At 35.5% G+C, this 18557-nt stretch overlaps 1 protein-coding gene across 5 annotated transcripts; it reads right to left on the reverse strand.

Moving 5' to 3' along the window:
- Window positions 1–2105: 2105 nt before the first annotated feature.
- Window positions 2106–15725, reverse strand: LOC105047982 (probable sugar phosphate/phosphate translocator At3g17430). Of its 5 annotated transcripts, XM_019851943.3 has the most exons (12): window positions 15488–15714; window positions 15189–15386; window positions 13884–14208; window positions 11519–11626; window positions 7745–7776; window positions 7619–7669; window positions 6928–6989; window positions 6571–6832; window positions 4712–4977; window positions 4514–4611; window positions 2518–2682; window positions 2106–2418 (listed from the first exon to the last, which is right to left on the reverse strand). In XM_019851943.3, exons 3-12 carry the CDS (start codon window positions 13965–13967, stop codon window positions 2377–2379), a joined length of 1170 nt encoding a protein of 389 aa, XP_019707502.1. In that variant the 5' UTR covers window positions 13968–14208; window positions 15189–15386; window positions 15488–15714; the 3' UTR covers window positions 2106–2376. The 5 variants fall into 5 exon arrangements, with proteins under 5 accessions (XP_019707502.1, XP_019707503.1, XP_019707501.1 ...); XM_019851944.3 differs by lacking the exon at window positions 15189–15386 and having other exon boundaries at window positions 15488–15725; XM_019851942.3 differs by having other exon boundaries at window positions 15189–15714.
- Between the last annotated feature and the right edge of the window lie 2832 nt (window positions 15726–18557).

Here is an 18557-nt window from a genome sequence, read left to right on the forward strand (position 1 = left end):
CCTAATTAGATGTTTTTAAACTATAAGAGATCATTTAAAAATAATTATAGAACTCAGAGGATCAAAAATATAATTTATCCTTTAAATTTTTTTTTTCATGGCTTCTTTTCCCTTTGCAGGATTTTCAATTGCTTGAAACTCATTTCCCTTTTATGTTTATGTTACCTTTGGTGTTGTATATTTCAATCCAAACTTGAATGCCATATGATAGGTCTGCACATAGGTGCGCTGATTTGTCAAGGAAGGAGAATATTGCCACTCCTTGGCTTTGAAGAATCTGTATCATTCCATTCAAACAAAAGAAAAATGTGGATCGATCAATAAAAGGACTTGCTGGGACCATGAGTGCTCCTATTTCTGTGGTGACAGCATATGCTGGTAACTTATTAAAGTGTTGTTTTGGTGCATAATCCACAATATTGCATTTGGAATTCTTCTGATCTCTCGGGTGTTGGAGCACTTGTTGAGGATGGGAAGTTAGTAAAGGTCTGTCATCACCTAGAAAAATGACTAGCTCCTTTACTGTCTTTATCACTCCAAGACATTTCATTGTCAAGTGGACAAATCAACAATATTCTCCTTTTTTTTTCGTCCTCCACTCTTTGTACCAGTGTAAAGAAGTATTGATCTCCCAACTTTCTACTCTTCTTTGCTTGTGCTTCCATGGTGTAGATATGTGGTTGATGAGGTCTTTATTATTTCTTTGATTTACTTTTAGTTTGTGATAGATTTTTTATCTGGGGACAGTTGCAAGCTTCTTAAATTTGATTACACTTTCTAGGAATGCTAAGCTGGTTAATGAGTTGGGTCTATTGCATTTGAACCACTACAATAATGTCAATTTTAGAAACGGGCAACATGGATGGTCAGAATTCTTTTGCTCTAATTCCTCTTTTTGTTTCAGTGCTTAACATGTACCCGTGGCAAGATCCTAAGGGCCATCTTTCTCATTCACCCTTTCAGGAGAAGCTGATTCTCATTTTTTGTCATTGTTGAATGGCAGGTCTTGAAGGCAGATGACGCAGACTTGGTTATCATTTGAAGGAGAAGACTTGGTGAACGTTGCTGCCCTAATGGCTGCTATGAATCTAAATCAAAAAATGGCTGCTATAGATGATGTCGGCAGGTATGCAAAGTAATAGATTGTGATGGGTAGGAAGTGGCACTCTGCAGCAAACGTCAGATGATTCAACTAGATTCACAGCGTTCCACGAGAGCAGTAACATGCTCATTGCCGTGCACAGATTGTGCTCTCATGGACCATGATGTTATGTTAACTTTCAGAAACCAGGGTGCTCATCAGACTTCTAAGAAAGCTCATGCGACAATGTGAAACCATTCGGTAGCTAACGGCATACTCATGCCAATGCTCTTATCAGAAGATTTAAGCAGTAGCAAGAGATGGTGGAAGCTGGTAATGGAAGCAGCGGCCAAGGCCGTGGTGGATTTACAATGAAGTTGCGCATGCCATGGTTGGATTCTAGCAATATAAGGATTTCATGTCCAATCTTGTATGAATGTCTTCGCATCACAGTTCAGTAAAATGTGATATTGCGATCATATTTTAAACCTTATCTGAGAATAAATGGTAAGGTGAAGGAGTTTGTTTGAATTGATTGCAGGACTAAAGTGATTTCTCTCTTTCAAATGGTGTTTGCTCCGAACAGACCGTCAGCATGAATGGTTATGAAATTGTCCAGTTACATGATTAACAAACAAGTGCGCCTTTCACATGTAACATTTTTATGCATCTATATGCGTTCTGACATTTGCAATTTATTATATTGCTGCAAGTCTGGAACAGAGCACCAATAATTTGTCAGTATTCTTACTACAAAACTTATTTGGATGGCTTGAAATGTCTTTATAAATCTTAGATTTGAAAGGAAAATCAAAAAAAGAAAATTGCAATTGATTTTATATTAAACTTGGAACAGCACTTATTGGATACCATAAAATAAGCTTAATTAAAAGAAAATCAAATTTGTTCTATCTTGACAAATTCCTCTAGCATGAAACCTTTTCTTCCAGTAGGAGAAACCTCTTCAATTTCTCATTCTGGAAAAAATCATAGAATAAGCTTACAGCTTATAGCATATTAATGATTTAAAAAAGAAAATGTTTATGAATCTAAAACGATAAGCAAAATTGTATGAGATTCTTGCACAAGCCAAAAGGAAAACTTTTACAGATTAATAAGAACTCATCCCCTTTTACTTGTGCCCCTGACAGCCAAAATCCTTCCAAGTGCAAGCTGGCCACGATATAGTGTTATGATTCTTCCCAAACCATGTTTCTATCAAATCATTGCCAACAAAAAAGGGGAAAAAAGGAACTGCAAAACAACTACAGTTTTTACAATGAATAATTTTGGTATCAACCTTCAGGATGCAATGCTGATGCTCCTAGAATCAATCTCTGCAAAAAATGGGTTCTTGGGAAGAGGCTTCTTAGAGAATTTGGTAACAAGAAATTGAACCATAACCATATATCGTACTATGCCTTGTGGCTGCTGACCTGGCTTCGACCAGTGTAGGAAAATCTTGATGATGGAAGAAGGGGTGCTTCTTCATCTGCCACAACCGACTCTGAAGCAGCAGCACCAGCAATGTTTCCTGCATTGTTGCTGTTGTTACCATCCTCAGTATATATATCTGACGACTTCTTATCCAACTTCCACTCCTGCAGATAGTTGCAAGCCACGAAACCCAAAGCAAGCATTAGAAGACGTGCAATATGCTCGTAACCAACAAGCCTTGTTCATACACAGTGGACACTAAGAATTAGTTAGGACCCATCATAGTTTGTAAATATTCTGTGAAAAGCTCTCAATTTGCTAATCCTCTATGAATTGATCCCAGATTCTTAACCAGAACAATGAATTTAAATAATCAATCTGTAAGCAACCAAACTTTATTGGTTACATGGTCCCAGCATATGCAACAGTGGAGCATTCCACCAAGAATGCTTAGTTCTTGAAAGTGTATATGAAGAACGGCAAAGCCAAAGTAGAACTACATCCACCTCAATGGCACAAACAATGATCCAACAAGTCACATCAACAGTTTACCAATAAAATATTCAGTTCTAAGAAGCGAATTCAGTCTCAATTCCTACATGAATTGATCCCCGATTCTTAACCAGAGCAATGGATTTTGATAATCGATCCATAAGCAACCAAACTACATTGATTCCACCAAAAATCTAATGTTCTTGAAAGTGTATCTGATGAAGGAAGAAGCCAAAGTTTGAAAGAACTACATTCATCTCAATGGTACAAGTAATAAGCCAAGAAGTTGAATTGATAATTTACCAACAAAATATTCTGTTCTACGAAGTGGATTGAGTCGTAATTCCCTAGATGTTAAGAAGAAAAATAAATTCCCCTCCCCCATATTCTTGGTGTATTGTAACTCTTCATTTCATGTAGGTATGTATATTTTCATTGATGTTTGGAATTCTGTTTCATTTGATTTTTTGGCTTATTTGTGATTTGAGTGAAGCTGACTTCCTGTCTCACAAGTTACCATTTAACCTTCATCTAATGCAGGCCTAAAAAGAATTTGAATAAAATCAACAATTATGTATAAATTGCACAGTAGGCACAAAATCTTTGTAGATTAATTAGAATTCAAAGACATCCAGCATAGATTCAATGACAGCAAGCAATTCATAGACACCAAGATTAAATAAGACAATCTCCAAGATAATGTGATGACGAGCATCTTATCTGCTGAATGTTATGCTTCTTTTTGTGAGGTTGATGCTCAAGAAGGTGATAAGGCTACCAATTATATGACCAAAATATTAGGCAATCATGCAGCACGGGGATAATGAATGAAACATAAATGACAGAGCATGCTAAGGTAAAGATTTGGTAAAGCTACAGAGAATAAAAGCTGCATCAATAGGGTAGCAAAAGAGACAGGATGCACCCATAATATTGAACATATGATCAAAATAAAACATACTAGTCTATTCGACTTACTCTCAAACAAGACTTAAAGTGTCCAAAGGGGCTTATCAGCCTTTCTGTTGATATTTTGTAGTATTGAAAAAATATTCCTTGCAAGCCCAACACTTTCCACATTACAGTTTCTTTATCTTATCTTATCAGAGGAAAAAATACTTTTCTGCCAAAAACTTATATAAAAACTCACTTCTGAGAAAATCCATAAATTCCACTAGATCAACAGAATCAAAATCGCCAACAGAAATGCAAGGATTTAAAAGCCTCGTCCTGATTAGCCAGCACTGCAGGGTAACTCTGTTGTAGTACACTTGAAAAACCAAATGGAAGTTTTAAAATAACTCTCCTTTGCAATGCTACATCTACTCAGTGATAAGATTAGATAATACACACATTCTTTCTTCCTTTTTCTTCTTTTTTTTTTTTTTTTTTTTGAAGGGGGGTGGGGGATAGGGGGTGAGGGTCAAGTTGTCATATTAACCAAAATAACTTGCTCTGCTGCAAGCAATAGAAAACTAAAATCAATGGGATTAGTATTTTCACCTTTGTTACTCTTTCGGGGATGCTCTCTCCAGGAAGTTGATTTAATGCTCGGGCATCCTTAACTTTCAAATAGTTGTACATGACAACACCACAAAGAGCTGAAGCAAAGCATACTCGTAAGTGGACAACTACACTTACTGAGAACACTTAAAAAATGTAGTTCCAGAATAAGATAAATTTGGAACATCAAGAAATTACCAATTGCATAGCCAATTATATTAAGACCAGTAATAGCAGATTCAGGAAATACAATCGTTGATAGAGCAATTAGTATCCAGTCCTTGAGTACTCCAGCAACACGGATGGTGACTGCCCCAGTTCTACCAATTACTAGAAATATAGAGAAATTCAAGGCTAAAGCACAAAGAGCATTCGAGAAAAATATCCAGAAGTTGAATTGGATCTGTGAAATCTCCATCGCTGGTTTCTCCAATAGATACCAAGGTACAAATAGAAAGAGGAAACTGCACAAAGCAAGTTCAAATATAAGAATCATGCAGAGATAGAACCAGAGTTTCTACATAAATGAAAAGTCTAGTATCAGAAACAAAGGAGGAACAAAGAAAAAAAACTACGGTATAGAAGATGCCCAGGTATTGAACACACATATGCTAGCACAAAGGCATTGAGGATGTAGCAGAAAGGTATGGCTCTAGCTAGGATATAGCAGAAACCCTGCACAAGGAACAATAATATGCATTTTTAAGGCAATCATTTTTTCATCTGAGATAAATCCTCAAGCCCAAGGAAAGAAGATGAGAAGAAGAAAGGAAAAAGTAGAGATAGAATTTAATTTCTTTCATTCACCATCAAAACCTGATTTTATACCATTTCCTTTCCTTTTATAGCTGAAGACAGTAATTAAATCCGACTCCTTAACACCTCCAGACTTTCTCCCCAATAAAGAAGTAATAAGAAAAATAAAGAAAGCAAATAAGATCCTCATACAGCTTCTAATAATTGCAAAATTTGCATCTCCCTCAAACTCACCCTAGGGAGCCATCAAAAACAAGTCAAAACACAATCCTGATAATAAAACCTTATCATAACTTCACCTAGAATTAAAGAGATGCTTTTTTTTTTCCTAAAATAAAACCCAACAGGGAAGTACCCTTAAACAAAATACTAAAAGCACAAGAAAATAGAAAATGTTAAAATTTTTTCTCCAAAGATTCAACTAAATGGCTCCTAAGAATTAACCAAACAGCGATTTTAACTGAAAATTAATCCAAAGTATCACAAATAACTACAAATCAGTTTCAAACCTAAACTCCACTATCCCCTGCATGAAGAAAGCCTAAGCTGCATAGCCAACGGAGACAACACTTCAATCTTTCAGGTTCCCTTCCACAAACTAAAGACTTTTGCATGACTTCGGTAATCTACAAATCCCAATATCCTGTAATATCTGGCCTGAATCACCTAGCCAGAGCCCCCACTTGTTCTCAGCAAAAACCATAATCTCCAAAGCAGATGTCCCAAGTAAAGAAAAATTCAGATTTCAAAGCCTCTTGAACCTTATCCTGCTTCTCTTTTTACTCAATAAACTTACCACACTTGACAAAGTGGTAGCCTCCTTTCAACTACTTTGCACTTCCAATAGATATCTCCCCATATTCTTCCTAATAAAGTAACTAGGGAAAAAAGAGGAAAATGTAGCACACAACTTATAACCTTCTGTTGAGTAGAAGGGATAAGAAAAGCCAAAACAATCAAAATTGTAGTTCTATAGCAAAACAATCACAAAGACTCAATCTTAGAACCAATAAATGCCAACTGGCTGCATCATATTTCTAAAAGATATATACTTTAATCATTGTGACTGCTACTTTCATAATCATATGAATGTTCACATGATTAATGATGCAACCAAGAAGAGCTTCAAAATATATTGAGTTGCATACTATGTCTTTTTTCTGCATTTTAGCGTGACACCTTTATAATATGCGACAAATTGATGATCTCTGAAAAAAATTTAAGGAAAAACTGGAAAGAGGGGAAAAAAACTTGATTTCTCTTACAAAGAATTCAGTGACAGAGTCTTCTATTAAAAATACCTGCAGGGGGCTATGTAATATAGACTGGTAACAGGATTTAAAGTCAAGCCCTTTTTCTGAAGGAGGACTTGAGTTAAGACCAGCCTTAAAGCTTCCGCAAATATACCAGTAACCTGGTAAACTGTTCCAATTACATTAAAGTGAATTTCCCCATATGACGAAATTACGACTCCAACACTGACCAGCACCATGTTCAAGAAGACGTCGCACCTTAATTTGTCAGTGCCACATATAACAGCCATGAGGAACGTTGCTACAGGCACTGTTAAAGATCATGTGCACAAATATTTAGATAAGTAGTAGCTTTTAAGGAGATTAGCTGAAAACTGGTGCAGGAGCATGTACAAGATGACTCACTTAAGGCCTTGAGCATCTGAATAAAAGCAACTGATATATGCAAATAAGCTGTGTTACCAAACCTGCAATACATACATCATACTTTATTAGCAACCCTGAAAATGTAAAACAAAAATTCACTGGCCTGCAATAACAAATTCACTAATTTTACATCATCAATCATCATAAAAGAAAGTCTATACCTGAATTATACAACTAAATAGGTGAAGCATCAATATAAATCTAAAAAATGTTTAAAACATAGCGGTGACATGTGATTGTGATATCCAATGGCAAAGTGGTTTTATGATAGGGAATACATATGCTATGACCATAAACTTTGTCAAACAAGGTAAACTAATCCAAAATTCCATTTCACCCTTCACCAACTTTGCATATTCTAGAGGCAAAAAAGGCATCTGGCAGGATAAAAAGGATTAAAATGGAAAAAAAGTAGTTTGATCCAGTTTATTCCACTTCATCTCTCAAAGAAGCAGAACTATGACAAATAGAAGATACTTGAATATTAATTTCCACCAAATCAACTATGCAAATAATACAACTCCTAAGAATGAATCATATTGTCAATGAAATATTTATTGTGTTTAAATATAATTGAATATACCTAAGAGCAGATCAACATTACTAGGGATTAAAATGGAACTTATAATTTGACAAGAAAATGGTAGATCAATGATGCCAAGGTGTTTACCAAAGACTTGATGCAAAGAACGCACTAATGGGAATCACGCATGTTGCATATCTGCAAAAGATACAAATTTACACTGAGGAGGAATAGGTGAAAAAATACATAAAAACAACAGAATAGTCCCCTTACATCTGAAAAGTCATCTTGACAGGTGCAACAACCTGTACAGTCAAAACATGTCACCATCAAACAAAAATCAATTTTATTGTTCTCAAAAAGAGCAGAATGCATCCCATAAGTGCAAATTTTGCACCATACTTCTAGTTACCAGTAGAGCAATTGATATCTGGAGATAGAAACTGAAAAAAGAACTCAAAAGAAAATATCAAGCCTATAAACAGATATGTAACATGTCCAATGTAAATAATTTACACTAAATGAAAAGGTATTTACTTTCTTATCAATGCTAAATTATATGAAGTTTCTCATTTAGTATTATAATGCATATATCATATCTGCAGGAGGAATGAATATAAAAAAAGAGCAAACTACAAGAAAATGACATTCTTAGAGGAGAAAATGACTATTAAAGCTCGTATATCAAGAATATATAGTGTAGAATTTGCAATAATACTTGAAAGCAAATAGTGAAATAAGAAAATTTATCCATGAGAAAGTCTTGACTCACCTTTCATTAATAAATATGCTAAAAAAGGTTGCCTACAACACCACATAAAGTACATGTGTGATGTTACTATAGTATTGCTTGTAGTTTCATCTAAATGGTTCAGATGGCTTCTGCCCACAGGCAACATTGTTGATGACTGCATGGTTGCATACACTTCTTAGTCTAAATTTGGCAGCTTCCACCTGTTATGTTATCATATTCAAAGTTGGATATCTTAAATCATATCTGGTAAATGCATGTCAGAACCCTAATTAAAATTGAATTTGCAGCCTTTCTTCCCCTTTTTTCTTTAGAAATAATAAGTTGTCAATTTAAAAAAGAATACAGGGATGTATTTTTGAGTCCTAATGGAGCTGATCCCATGGTTCTGAAAAAGAAAGGCAGGACAAGATATGGAGACTCCCGTTAAGAAGATGATGATGACAGCAACGATGATGGAAAGAAGTTAAAAATAAAGGGAAAAACAAGCCTAAAGTATTCATATAGGGCCATCAACCTCCAGCCTTACCACTAGGCATCTTCTCCTCATTTTTTTTTTAAAAAAATTGCATATTGATCTTTGACATTATAGCATCTATTGCATATGACTACCTGTGGTCTCATGAACCATGGTTAAAACAAATATTCATGGAATATCCCCTAATGGACGTAAATTTAGGGATCAAAATGATTAAAAAGGCAAATAAAGAATATTTTAGGGATTAATATGCAGAACGTCCTTTTCTTTGATACAGATTCAGCATGAGGGAAATGGTTCCAAGAGGTTTGGTTCACATGGATGATTACACAAGTTTAGCTGGGTCCTTGTGAGAATAAGACTGCATGTTCGCTCAGTTAAGGAGTTTGGCTTCAAATTGGAGAAGTGATTGAATACATCAAATGAAGGTGGTTGAGAACCTTAGTCCTAGCAAAGATTGGATTCCTAGTTCTTTTAACTTTTAGATCACTGACTTTCCTGAAAGAATAGAGTTTTGATCTTAAATGTGGGCCCAAAATTAAGAGGCTAGACACCTCTAATGATGTTCTTTTAGATTATTAAGTCACTTTAAGAGCTGCAACAAGCTCTATTTTCTTTTTTTTTTTCTGTTTTCTTTCTTTTCTATTCAGAAAAAGGACCTAATAAGAGTAGGAGTTATGGGAGGGTTTCAGGGCCTGTACAATTGCCAACCTTACATGCATGATACAGTAATAGGTTGAGTTATAACAAAAGGATTGTTTCTTTTGTGATGGTTACAACATCTTCTTGCTGATTGCCCTAGGTCAATAAATAAAGACGACTCTGCTGAAGATATGTTTTACTTCTAATCTTCTGCTGGCTAGCACCCCTAAACCATTTATGCTTCTACCCAAAATCATCAAACCTGAATGAATTTTGCATCCCTGTTCGCGAACTACAGTGTTACTCTTCTACATAATTGTTCTTTCATGGCTTTGGAAGTGGTGGTTAAACATTTACCAAATAACAAATATACAGAAAATTTCCAGCAACCTTGTGAATTATATTAATCTTCCATGATTTCCTAATAATTCTTCTAGAAACTGTTGGATGGTAGTCCTATGACCTCATTATGAACACCTCTATAATTTTATTTGCCTCAATAGCTCAACTATTTTCTGATTTCAGGTTTCTTGTTATTTAGCTTCTCCATAACAAACTGGTTTAACTCTTATAGAGATCTGCATAAATTCTATTTACCCATCAAACCTTAAATCCTTGAGGTGTGGAGGACCCTTCTTATAATCCAACAACAGCTTGGCTTTGGAGCTGTTTAACTTATTAAGACCTTACCTACATATACTGTCGGTATAATTCTCGAGGTTCCAGTATCATCATGACCATGTAAGGCACTGGAAATTCCATGAGAGGCTCACAAAAGCACAAAGAGATGAGGTTCCTAAGAATGATTCCTAATAATGACTATGGTATATCATTGGAGATCCCCAGCTAATTTAACTCCATGTAGCTTGTCAACCAAGCAAGTAAAAAGCCCATGAATGAGATTATCAGCTGTATGAGGTGCCATTTTAAAGGGCAGTAACCATGGAAGTGAAGATGATTATTTGCTACATTGCACGCCACCATTAGGCCTCTCTATCAAAGATATATCCTACCAGCCAACCAAAGGACATTGTTGATATTCCCTTGCAGCTACTCCCACCCATGCAGGTCTCATGTGTATGTAGGAAGGCTCATCAGCCTGCTGATTGGCTCTCCAACGAGTTGTTGAGTGCTTCCTCTGGTGCCAGGCAGCAGGTTGAGAGTATTCTCATCCAGTACTGGATCCAGTCAGCATTAACTGTAGCTCAGTTCTGTTTTCCCATAATGTGAATGGAACTACCTAGACAAGGACCTCTGACCGAGGTTTAAAGATTTTTTTTTTTTTTAAAGGGAAAAAGAGGGAGGGGGTGGGGGGGAGAGACTGCAAAGTTCATTCATACTTTGGATTTTTGGTTGACAGAAAAATAGTGGTGAAGGCTTTGAAGCTTGGAATGCTTAGGTGTGAAGGTGGAGAAACATGGCTAAAACTTGGGCCTGGAAGCATATAAGTTGGGATTTCTCTTCTATATGCACCAAACATTGCTATCACTTGCTCTTCTTGCTCCTCTTATTAGAATAAAAGAGATGTGCTCATAAAATTATGGTATTGTGCTCTCTTAGCGCCACTACTTTATGATGACTTCCATCATATGTGAGTCTTTGCATGTCTAAGTTCCGGTTTTAAATACTGTGGGGCACCTACTTTATGATGACCCCCCCCCTCCCCCGCAAAAAAAAACAAAAAAAAAAAAAACAAACACCGTGGCACTTGGGACGATAGATAACATGTCCCATCCTAGTTCAGTTCCTGACCTGCCATATCCCAACACTTGCAACAATAGGAAGACATGCATCCCACCAGTATTTAAAACCTTGCCACCTAATGAGCCATAATGTCCCATTGCCTATACCACCTGCCTTTCATTAATATGAGGGACCAACCTGCAATTGTTAACTACATCATTATAAACCAATATACAGGTTGTACAGACCTCACTAAGTCTGCATATTATTATTTGTAATTTTCTTACATTCCCAACAATCCAACATATCATGTGCCATTAAGGACAACAAAGCTTCAAAATGTTGAATATTTAAAAAGAACAAATTTTAGGGAAGTTAAATAAATTGTATCTATTATGTATTTATTCTATCGATGGCTCAATGGATGGTCTAATGATTGGCTAGTAACACAGAAAAAATAACCATGACAGCCAAAAGAGTTACAGAAGAATACCTTAAAAACACGAACAAGGAAGAATGCTACCACACCGGAAAATCCCATGTGAATCATAGTAAGAGTAATAGGAAAAGGAAATTTGAAATATTTTGGAGATAGAACCCACTGCAAATTGACAAAAAGAAGAAAATGCCTCAGAGTTGTTTTACTCAGATATCCATTTAGTCTGGATATTAAAATGCAGATTGCAAAGTAATCATCATTTATAATCCATGGTCCAAAATGCAGTATATCAGATAGAAGGAAGAAGAAGATAAGACAAACACAAAAATTACTGCATTGTACAATAACCATTCAGAAACGTGTTATCAAATTATTCTGCAGACAAGCCCAAAACAATAAGCTAGAATATTCACAAACAATTGCATATGACAACAACAGCTTTTGCTTATTACTTACAGAGGCAAATATTGTTGTCACATGACTTTGCTAACCAATACCATGAGTTCTCGAAACATAAGAAATTGACAAAGCATATGTCATCTTCTTCTTCGGCATTGACAAGAACAGCACATTAGTGAACTCACACTCTAAAGATGAAATTTTAAACCTTATCCCAAACCATTTTTTGTGCATAAACTGATGTAGGTCAAGCAGAATTTCAGTTTGTCGAAGTTCTGGCTTTCAACTGCAGGGAATTTTTATTTTTTAAATTTTATATTTTTAAAGATTATTAGGAATTTTTATACATCTGCAGAAGTAGCCTTTTTTGTTACCAAATCCTCTTCGAGCTCTATAGATCTCCTCACAATGCTGAACACCTCAAGTTATTAATTGTTATGAGTAAATTTTGCTATAGCTTTAAGAAGATTTTGGAAAGTTATTGAAACCAGATTTGCTAAGAAAAGTTCAAGGTGAAACCTCTAGGTTCCTCTCTAGAAGGGTTCCTGATTTCTATTGATGTGCTTGAGGCAAATTTTAATGACTAACCAATGTATTAAAAAGTAGATAGCAGGCACGAAGTAGTGAATAGTAAATAATAGATGATATAATAGGCAATATACCCGAAGCGAGCCACTAAAATATATTATTTTTTTTTCTTATTAAGGATCAACAATCAATACCTTCCATCAACTTCATACCCTCTCCCCCCCCCCAAAAAAAAAAAAAGAAAGAAAGAAAAAACAGATTCAGAAAAAACTATAACACATCATCCACCTAAGGTCATAATACCATGTAAACATCCATACAATGTGAAGTCCACCATAATAATATCATCATTATTATTCATTATTTATCAAACATAGTAATATCATCACAAGATAAAAATATTTCACAATCACAAAAAATGTACCATAAAATAAAATGTCCACGATCACATAACATCAGTTATGCAAGCAAGATGTCCACAATTAACAAAATTCACTCCTTTTTCTCCTCTTCTCTCCTATGCTCCATTTGACCAATGCATGAAATAACTACACCAACCCAAGCTTTAATCAACCTATTGGATCAGCTGATCATTGGACCAGCCCAAGCGGAAACCAGTGCAGTCCTCTATTGAATAAATCACCCACTTTGAACCCATAGTGTCGCTGCCATTATATATCGACTGCTTCATACCCAAGCACCATATAGCACCACAATGATACTTAGCATTTTCAGGCCGATACTGCTAAGCAGCCGTTATAGCAGCCATACCAACTGATTTTTAAAATAAATGGAATTAACTCTTTCTTTTTTCCCTTCCTCGATGTCCATGTGTGTGCGCGCACGCATGTGCCTGTGTTTGGGGGTAGGGGGTTGAGGTTAAGGAGTTCATCACATGATCATAGATATTTGCCAATAAAAGCAAAGGTATAATGCATTGTTTCCTTAATTAGGATTTAGGAAGCACTTGTAATCATGAAGATATTTCAACATTGGAGAGTGCAACAGAATCATGAGCTGCAATTAAACAAAAAGCATGTGTAAAGCAGCTGCATGACATAACCTAAAATTGAATCATCAAATAACTATTTTTGTCATTCGAGTAGCACCATCCAATAAAATTCCAAGTAAAATCCCTGGTATCATGAAAAGCTATCGACCACCAGGAACACTAAAGCAGATCTTAAAAAATAATAATAATAATACCTAAAGGTCAACTCAAAAGAGTAGTGGTAAATCCAACACTAGAATAAATTTCAGAAGTATCTAATCAGCACATGGGATAAAATATTCTTTAAAAATATAATACAGCCAAGCAGTGAATATGGTGATATTTCAAAAGAAAAAAAGAAATGAAGAAATTATCATCCAAATTTGAACCAGAAAGTAAACAAGTATAGCTAATTAGTATGCTGGAGAAAAAATGGATAATATTAGTATTTGTTTCAGCAAGGACACAAAGGACTAACAAAACAGCATTAAGATGCATTACCTTGTTATACAAGATAACTCCTGATGAGAGACAAATATAAATAAGTAGATAAAAGTATGTCAGCAAAAGTTGTCTGTTAATCATTTTGCCTGCTTGTTATTATACTAATAATGTTTTTCCAGATCTCTGACACGTGACTAGTCAACCATCTGAACAGGTGAAGCTATCCTTTTTGATATAAAGAACATTAGGATACTACGAATTCTTTTCCCACAACAAAGCAAGTCCATCTTGTCTATATGTAAGTTGAACATCCACAACAATTCATATTGATTCTTGAAGGTGATCAGCCGTATATTTCAAAATCCAGAAAGTGGTTGTACACCTGAAAAATATTAACAGAGTAAGAGATAGAATGGCACAACATATCTGTACATGAGTTAGGGAAAGAAAGGACCTTACAGCTTAGAATACAGCATCAGTTATCATGTGATAGCAAGATTAACAAGAACCTTCTGAAACAATATTGAAGGTTTGCATATAAAGCTACTAAATTGTCAGCACCTGTTGATCCATACATTTCCTTCTTTAATTTTTTTTGTTAATTACTAATATATTCACTTGTTACTTTGCTTCCCGACATCTTGTTGCTTATCCACAAAACTCATATTAATCCTCTCCCATTTCATGTTTGCATGCATGCATATATATATATATATATATATATATAGCTCTTCCTCAGTTCCATAGTTTGCTAAACCAATCAAATATAGCTTTGAACACTAAACTAATGGCAGGAGAAGGTGGCCTAAGACAAACAACTAGAACCACATCATTTGGTGAAACATATATCATTGATCCCCAAAGTTAGGATAACTCAACCAAGAAAAATTTTGTGATGGAGTCCTGTTTCACCACTGATCCTCAAAAGTCAAACCATTGTGACAGCATACTAACTAAATCATCAAGGGAATCACTACATAGATAAGTCCAAATCTGGCATCCCATAAGGAATACGTTAAGCTACGGGTTGCCAAGCAAGAACCGAACTTCTTATTACTGCGTAAGCAAACTACAAGCCAAAGAAGGCGCTCAGACAAAAAGAGGGGATTGAACATACACTATAAGGTCCACAAATACCATACTTGAGCTTGGTCCAATCTAGCATCTTAACCTTGATTAACTCTTTGACTTATAATTCACCTGTGCTGTTTTTCAGGAAAGAAAGGTTCTTTAACAGATGGAAATTCCAGATCAGCTCCTAATCCATGTAACTGCATTCATCTAAGGTATCGGTTCAAAAATTCGTACTTCCCCTAGGATTTGCGATTATTTAACACATGAGAATACCGATCTAGGGCTTACTTTCCACGTTGGGCGCAAATAACTTCATAACCCTCTACCACGCTCTCTTCACCTCCTCGCCCCTGGAAAGAGTCGTAGCAGGAGAAGACTCCAAGAAGAGAGACCGAAAAAAAAAACCACTTTTTCTCTCAACTGCGGCTTTTTCAGGAAGGATCGAGAAGATTGGCGATACAGGAGGAGGAGGTCAGGAGAGGGTATCTGGCGATGGAGTCGAGGTAAAGAAAATGACGGATCTTGGATTAGGGTTCGGGCACCACGAAACCACTCACGGAGATGATCAGAAAGAGAGAGAAGTGGACCTGGGAGGAGAAGACGAAGGTCCGGTTGCAGTGGCAAGACGGAGAGAAGGGTAGATCTGCGAGGGCGCTGGCGGAGTGCGGAGGCGAGGGGGCTTGCCCGTGCTGAAGCCCGGAGCAGAGCGCCGCCCGTATTCGATTGGGATTTGAGAGGGAGAGGATTGATAGAGAAGGGGAAGGGAACCGGAGGGCTGAGACGGGTTTGGCCTGATGCGTTTGCTCGCCTGGGATCCGTGCCCCATGTGACCCAACTCATCCGGGAGTCGGTGTAGTTACGCCGCATTCGTTGCCGTCAAGCACCGTCCTTTCTCATTCGATGCCATTTTGGTACCATGTTCATAAGTTGAAAGAAAATTATTATTCTACCCTATAGTCCTGGCCCTTGTACCTAAATTGCACGTTTCAACAATTGTATATAACGTTAGGGTATATAGTGAAGTGGGTTTGTAATTTATAGCACTAATATCAGACTATTGATTGGGATGCCCTAGGTGCAAAGCTTGCATGTTCCAAATAAATAATAATTTTGCTAAGCTGTTCATGGCTATGCGTTGTGTCACTAATGCTTGACTTGAATGATCAAATGGTCCCATATCTATTAACATAGCAGACAAAAGCTTTGAACAACATGTTATCCTATTATAGAGGTCCCCACAAAATCGTTATTGGCCATTATAATAGTTACAACTGCCGTTATTTATCTCAAAAAGGCAACTACAAGAAATTTTAATATTAAAGCAATCTATGAGATAACAGGAGGGAAATGGCAAAAAAATAACAACATTAACTTTTCTTCTTCTTCTTTTTTTATCATGTATGGTGATAGTTTTTGGACCGTAGAATCATTTTTAAAATAATTTTTGAGAAAAACTAAAATCTAATAAATCATTGTATTTAAAAGTAAGTAGAAATGAAAATAACAATCATTGTTTTTGTTATAATAGTCTATTATAATGAAAAATAACAACTGTTATATTTTATCATATTATTGTCCTCAATGATGTAATGGGTGGGGTGATAAAAACCATAACGACTATTAAACGATTATAATGACCATTATAACAATTATAACAACCATTATAATGATTATAAAGTCATTTTGGAAAATCATGTATTAGACTTATCTCTTGCTCACTACCATACTGTAGCCCGATGATAATAGCATACATTAAGGAACATATATGAGAATCATGAGAAGTTAAAACAAGCAAGATAATTTAAACTGTAGCCGATATAGTCTTTAATAGTTGTACTTACAAACATGAGTTTAAATCTAATTTTTACAAAGGTTTGAGTGGATAGGGATATTTAAAAATGGAAAATCTTATAGCATAGTTTGTTATCTATGGATCTTTTCTCTCTTTTTTAATAAAAAAAAAGTCTATTAATATTAGTTTCTTGTTGAATACAAAGAAATAAAAATGAAGACAATTATGAGATTTTCATATCTAATCATGATGGTTTAAGTATGGGGAGTAAATCAAAGACCACAAATTGATCAAGGCATTAACAAATGAAGTAAATCATCAAGTATGTGTGTATTTTGGGATGGCTAGGGTTTATAAGAGGGGTTTAATAGGCATATACATGTCTATGCAAGAGATTTTTGTGAATATGTGTTACAATAAATTGCACGTAGAAAGACTGTGATAAAGTGGATATGAGGGTAGATTTATGAAGACATTGTTTATGTGCAAAAGAATCAAGGATGCCAATGATAAATATAGCTCATAGCAGAGTTCTACATCATATGATCTTATTATTATTTTAAATATGCCTCTTGCATGCCTTCTCCTTAATACTCTTGCTTGTAGGTGAAGTGACAGAGAAAGGGTTTCTACAAAGACGAACACAAAATTTTTTTTTTAAAAGCTACAACTTTGGAAGAGTTTAATATGGTTGGCAAGGTAGGAGGAGAAAGACCGTATAGGATATTTGGCATAACAAGGAAAAGGATAATCTAGAATTTGGATGAGGGAGTAGATTAAAGTATGACAAAAAAGATCTAAGCAAAGGTTGGGAGATTCAATTTGCCACCCCCTGACATGATTTAACTTTTTATAGATTGATGTAGCTAGATCTATGTCGTTGCTGTCAAAATATTGGTATATCTCATTTGAGACCATTTTATCTTCACACAAGTTGAAGAGTTTTATAATTTCGCTTGATTGACGTGCCTTTTTATGTACAATTATAGTTACAGGATATCAATGATTTTTATAACAATGGGATAAAGAGTGGGATTGGCTCAATATACATTGAACCAATTGTTTGTTCCATACAATACTAACATCATGTTGCTGATTGTGATATGCGAGATGCGTGACATAGGAATGGTAAATATAGACAAATTTTGCCTAGCTATGCATCCATGGGCTATACTCTCTTACTATCTTAAATGTTCAATAGGTTCTATATACATTAGATTAAATTTTGCTCTGTAACTAGTCATAATGGTAATAATATATTGCTGCTTGACCAGAAAATACATAAAAGAGGAAGTCTGGATATTTTTTAAGAGAGAAATCTTTAATCATAACATTCATAATAATGAGAAGAAAACTAAAGACCATAAAATAGATTGACACTAAAGAACGTACAATATCATTTATGGATCTATGATCGTGTGGGGATGTGGGTATATGGTCAATCGTATAGGTTAGGGTTAAGAAGGGATAACAAGTGTGTGTGTGCGAGAGAGAGAGAGAGAGAGAGAGAGAAGGTGGGGGGAGGGGGTTGGAGGTTAAAATAATTGTGCAAAGTGGGATAATGATAGACTTGCCAAAATAAATCATTTATAGTGAGTGGTAGACTTCAAGGATGCTAATGATAATCCCTACAAAGTCAAAATTTTCAAGAAAAAATGTCTTATTCTCTTTTTTTTTTTTTTTGAAGCCTTTTTCTTGCAACTCTACCTATAGAAAAAGCTGCTAATAGAGAAAAAATACGAAAAATACCTACTAAGCAACTATATGAGGAAAAACTATACTGCAAACTACACACACATATAATTATTGTAGAGTTGCAAGAAAAATATTTCAAAAAGAAGAGAACAAGTCATTTCCCCTAAATC

Source organism: Elaeis guineensis, chromosome 7, assembly GCF_000442705.2.
Source record: "Elaeis guineensis isolate ETL-2024a chromosome 7, EG11, whole genome shotgun sequence".
NCBI classification, from domain to species: domain Eukaryota; kingdom Viridiplantae; phylum Streptophyta; class Magnoliopsida; order Arecales; family Arecaceae; genus Elaeis; species Elaeis guineensis.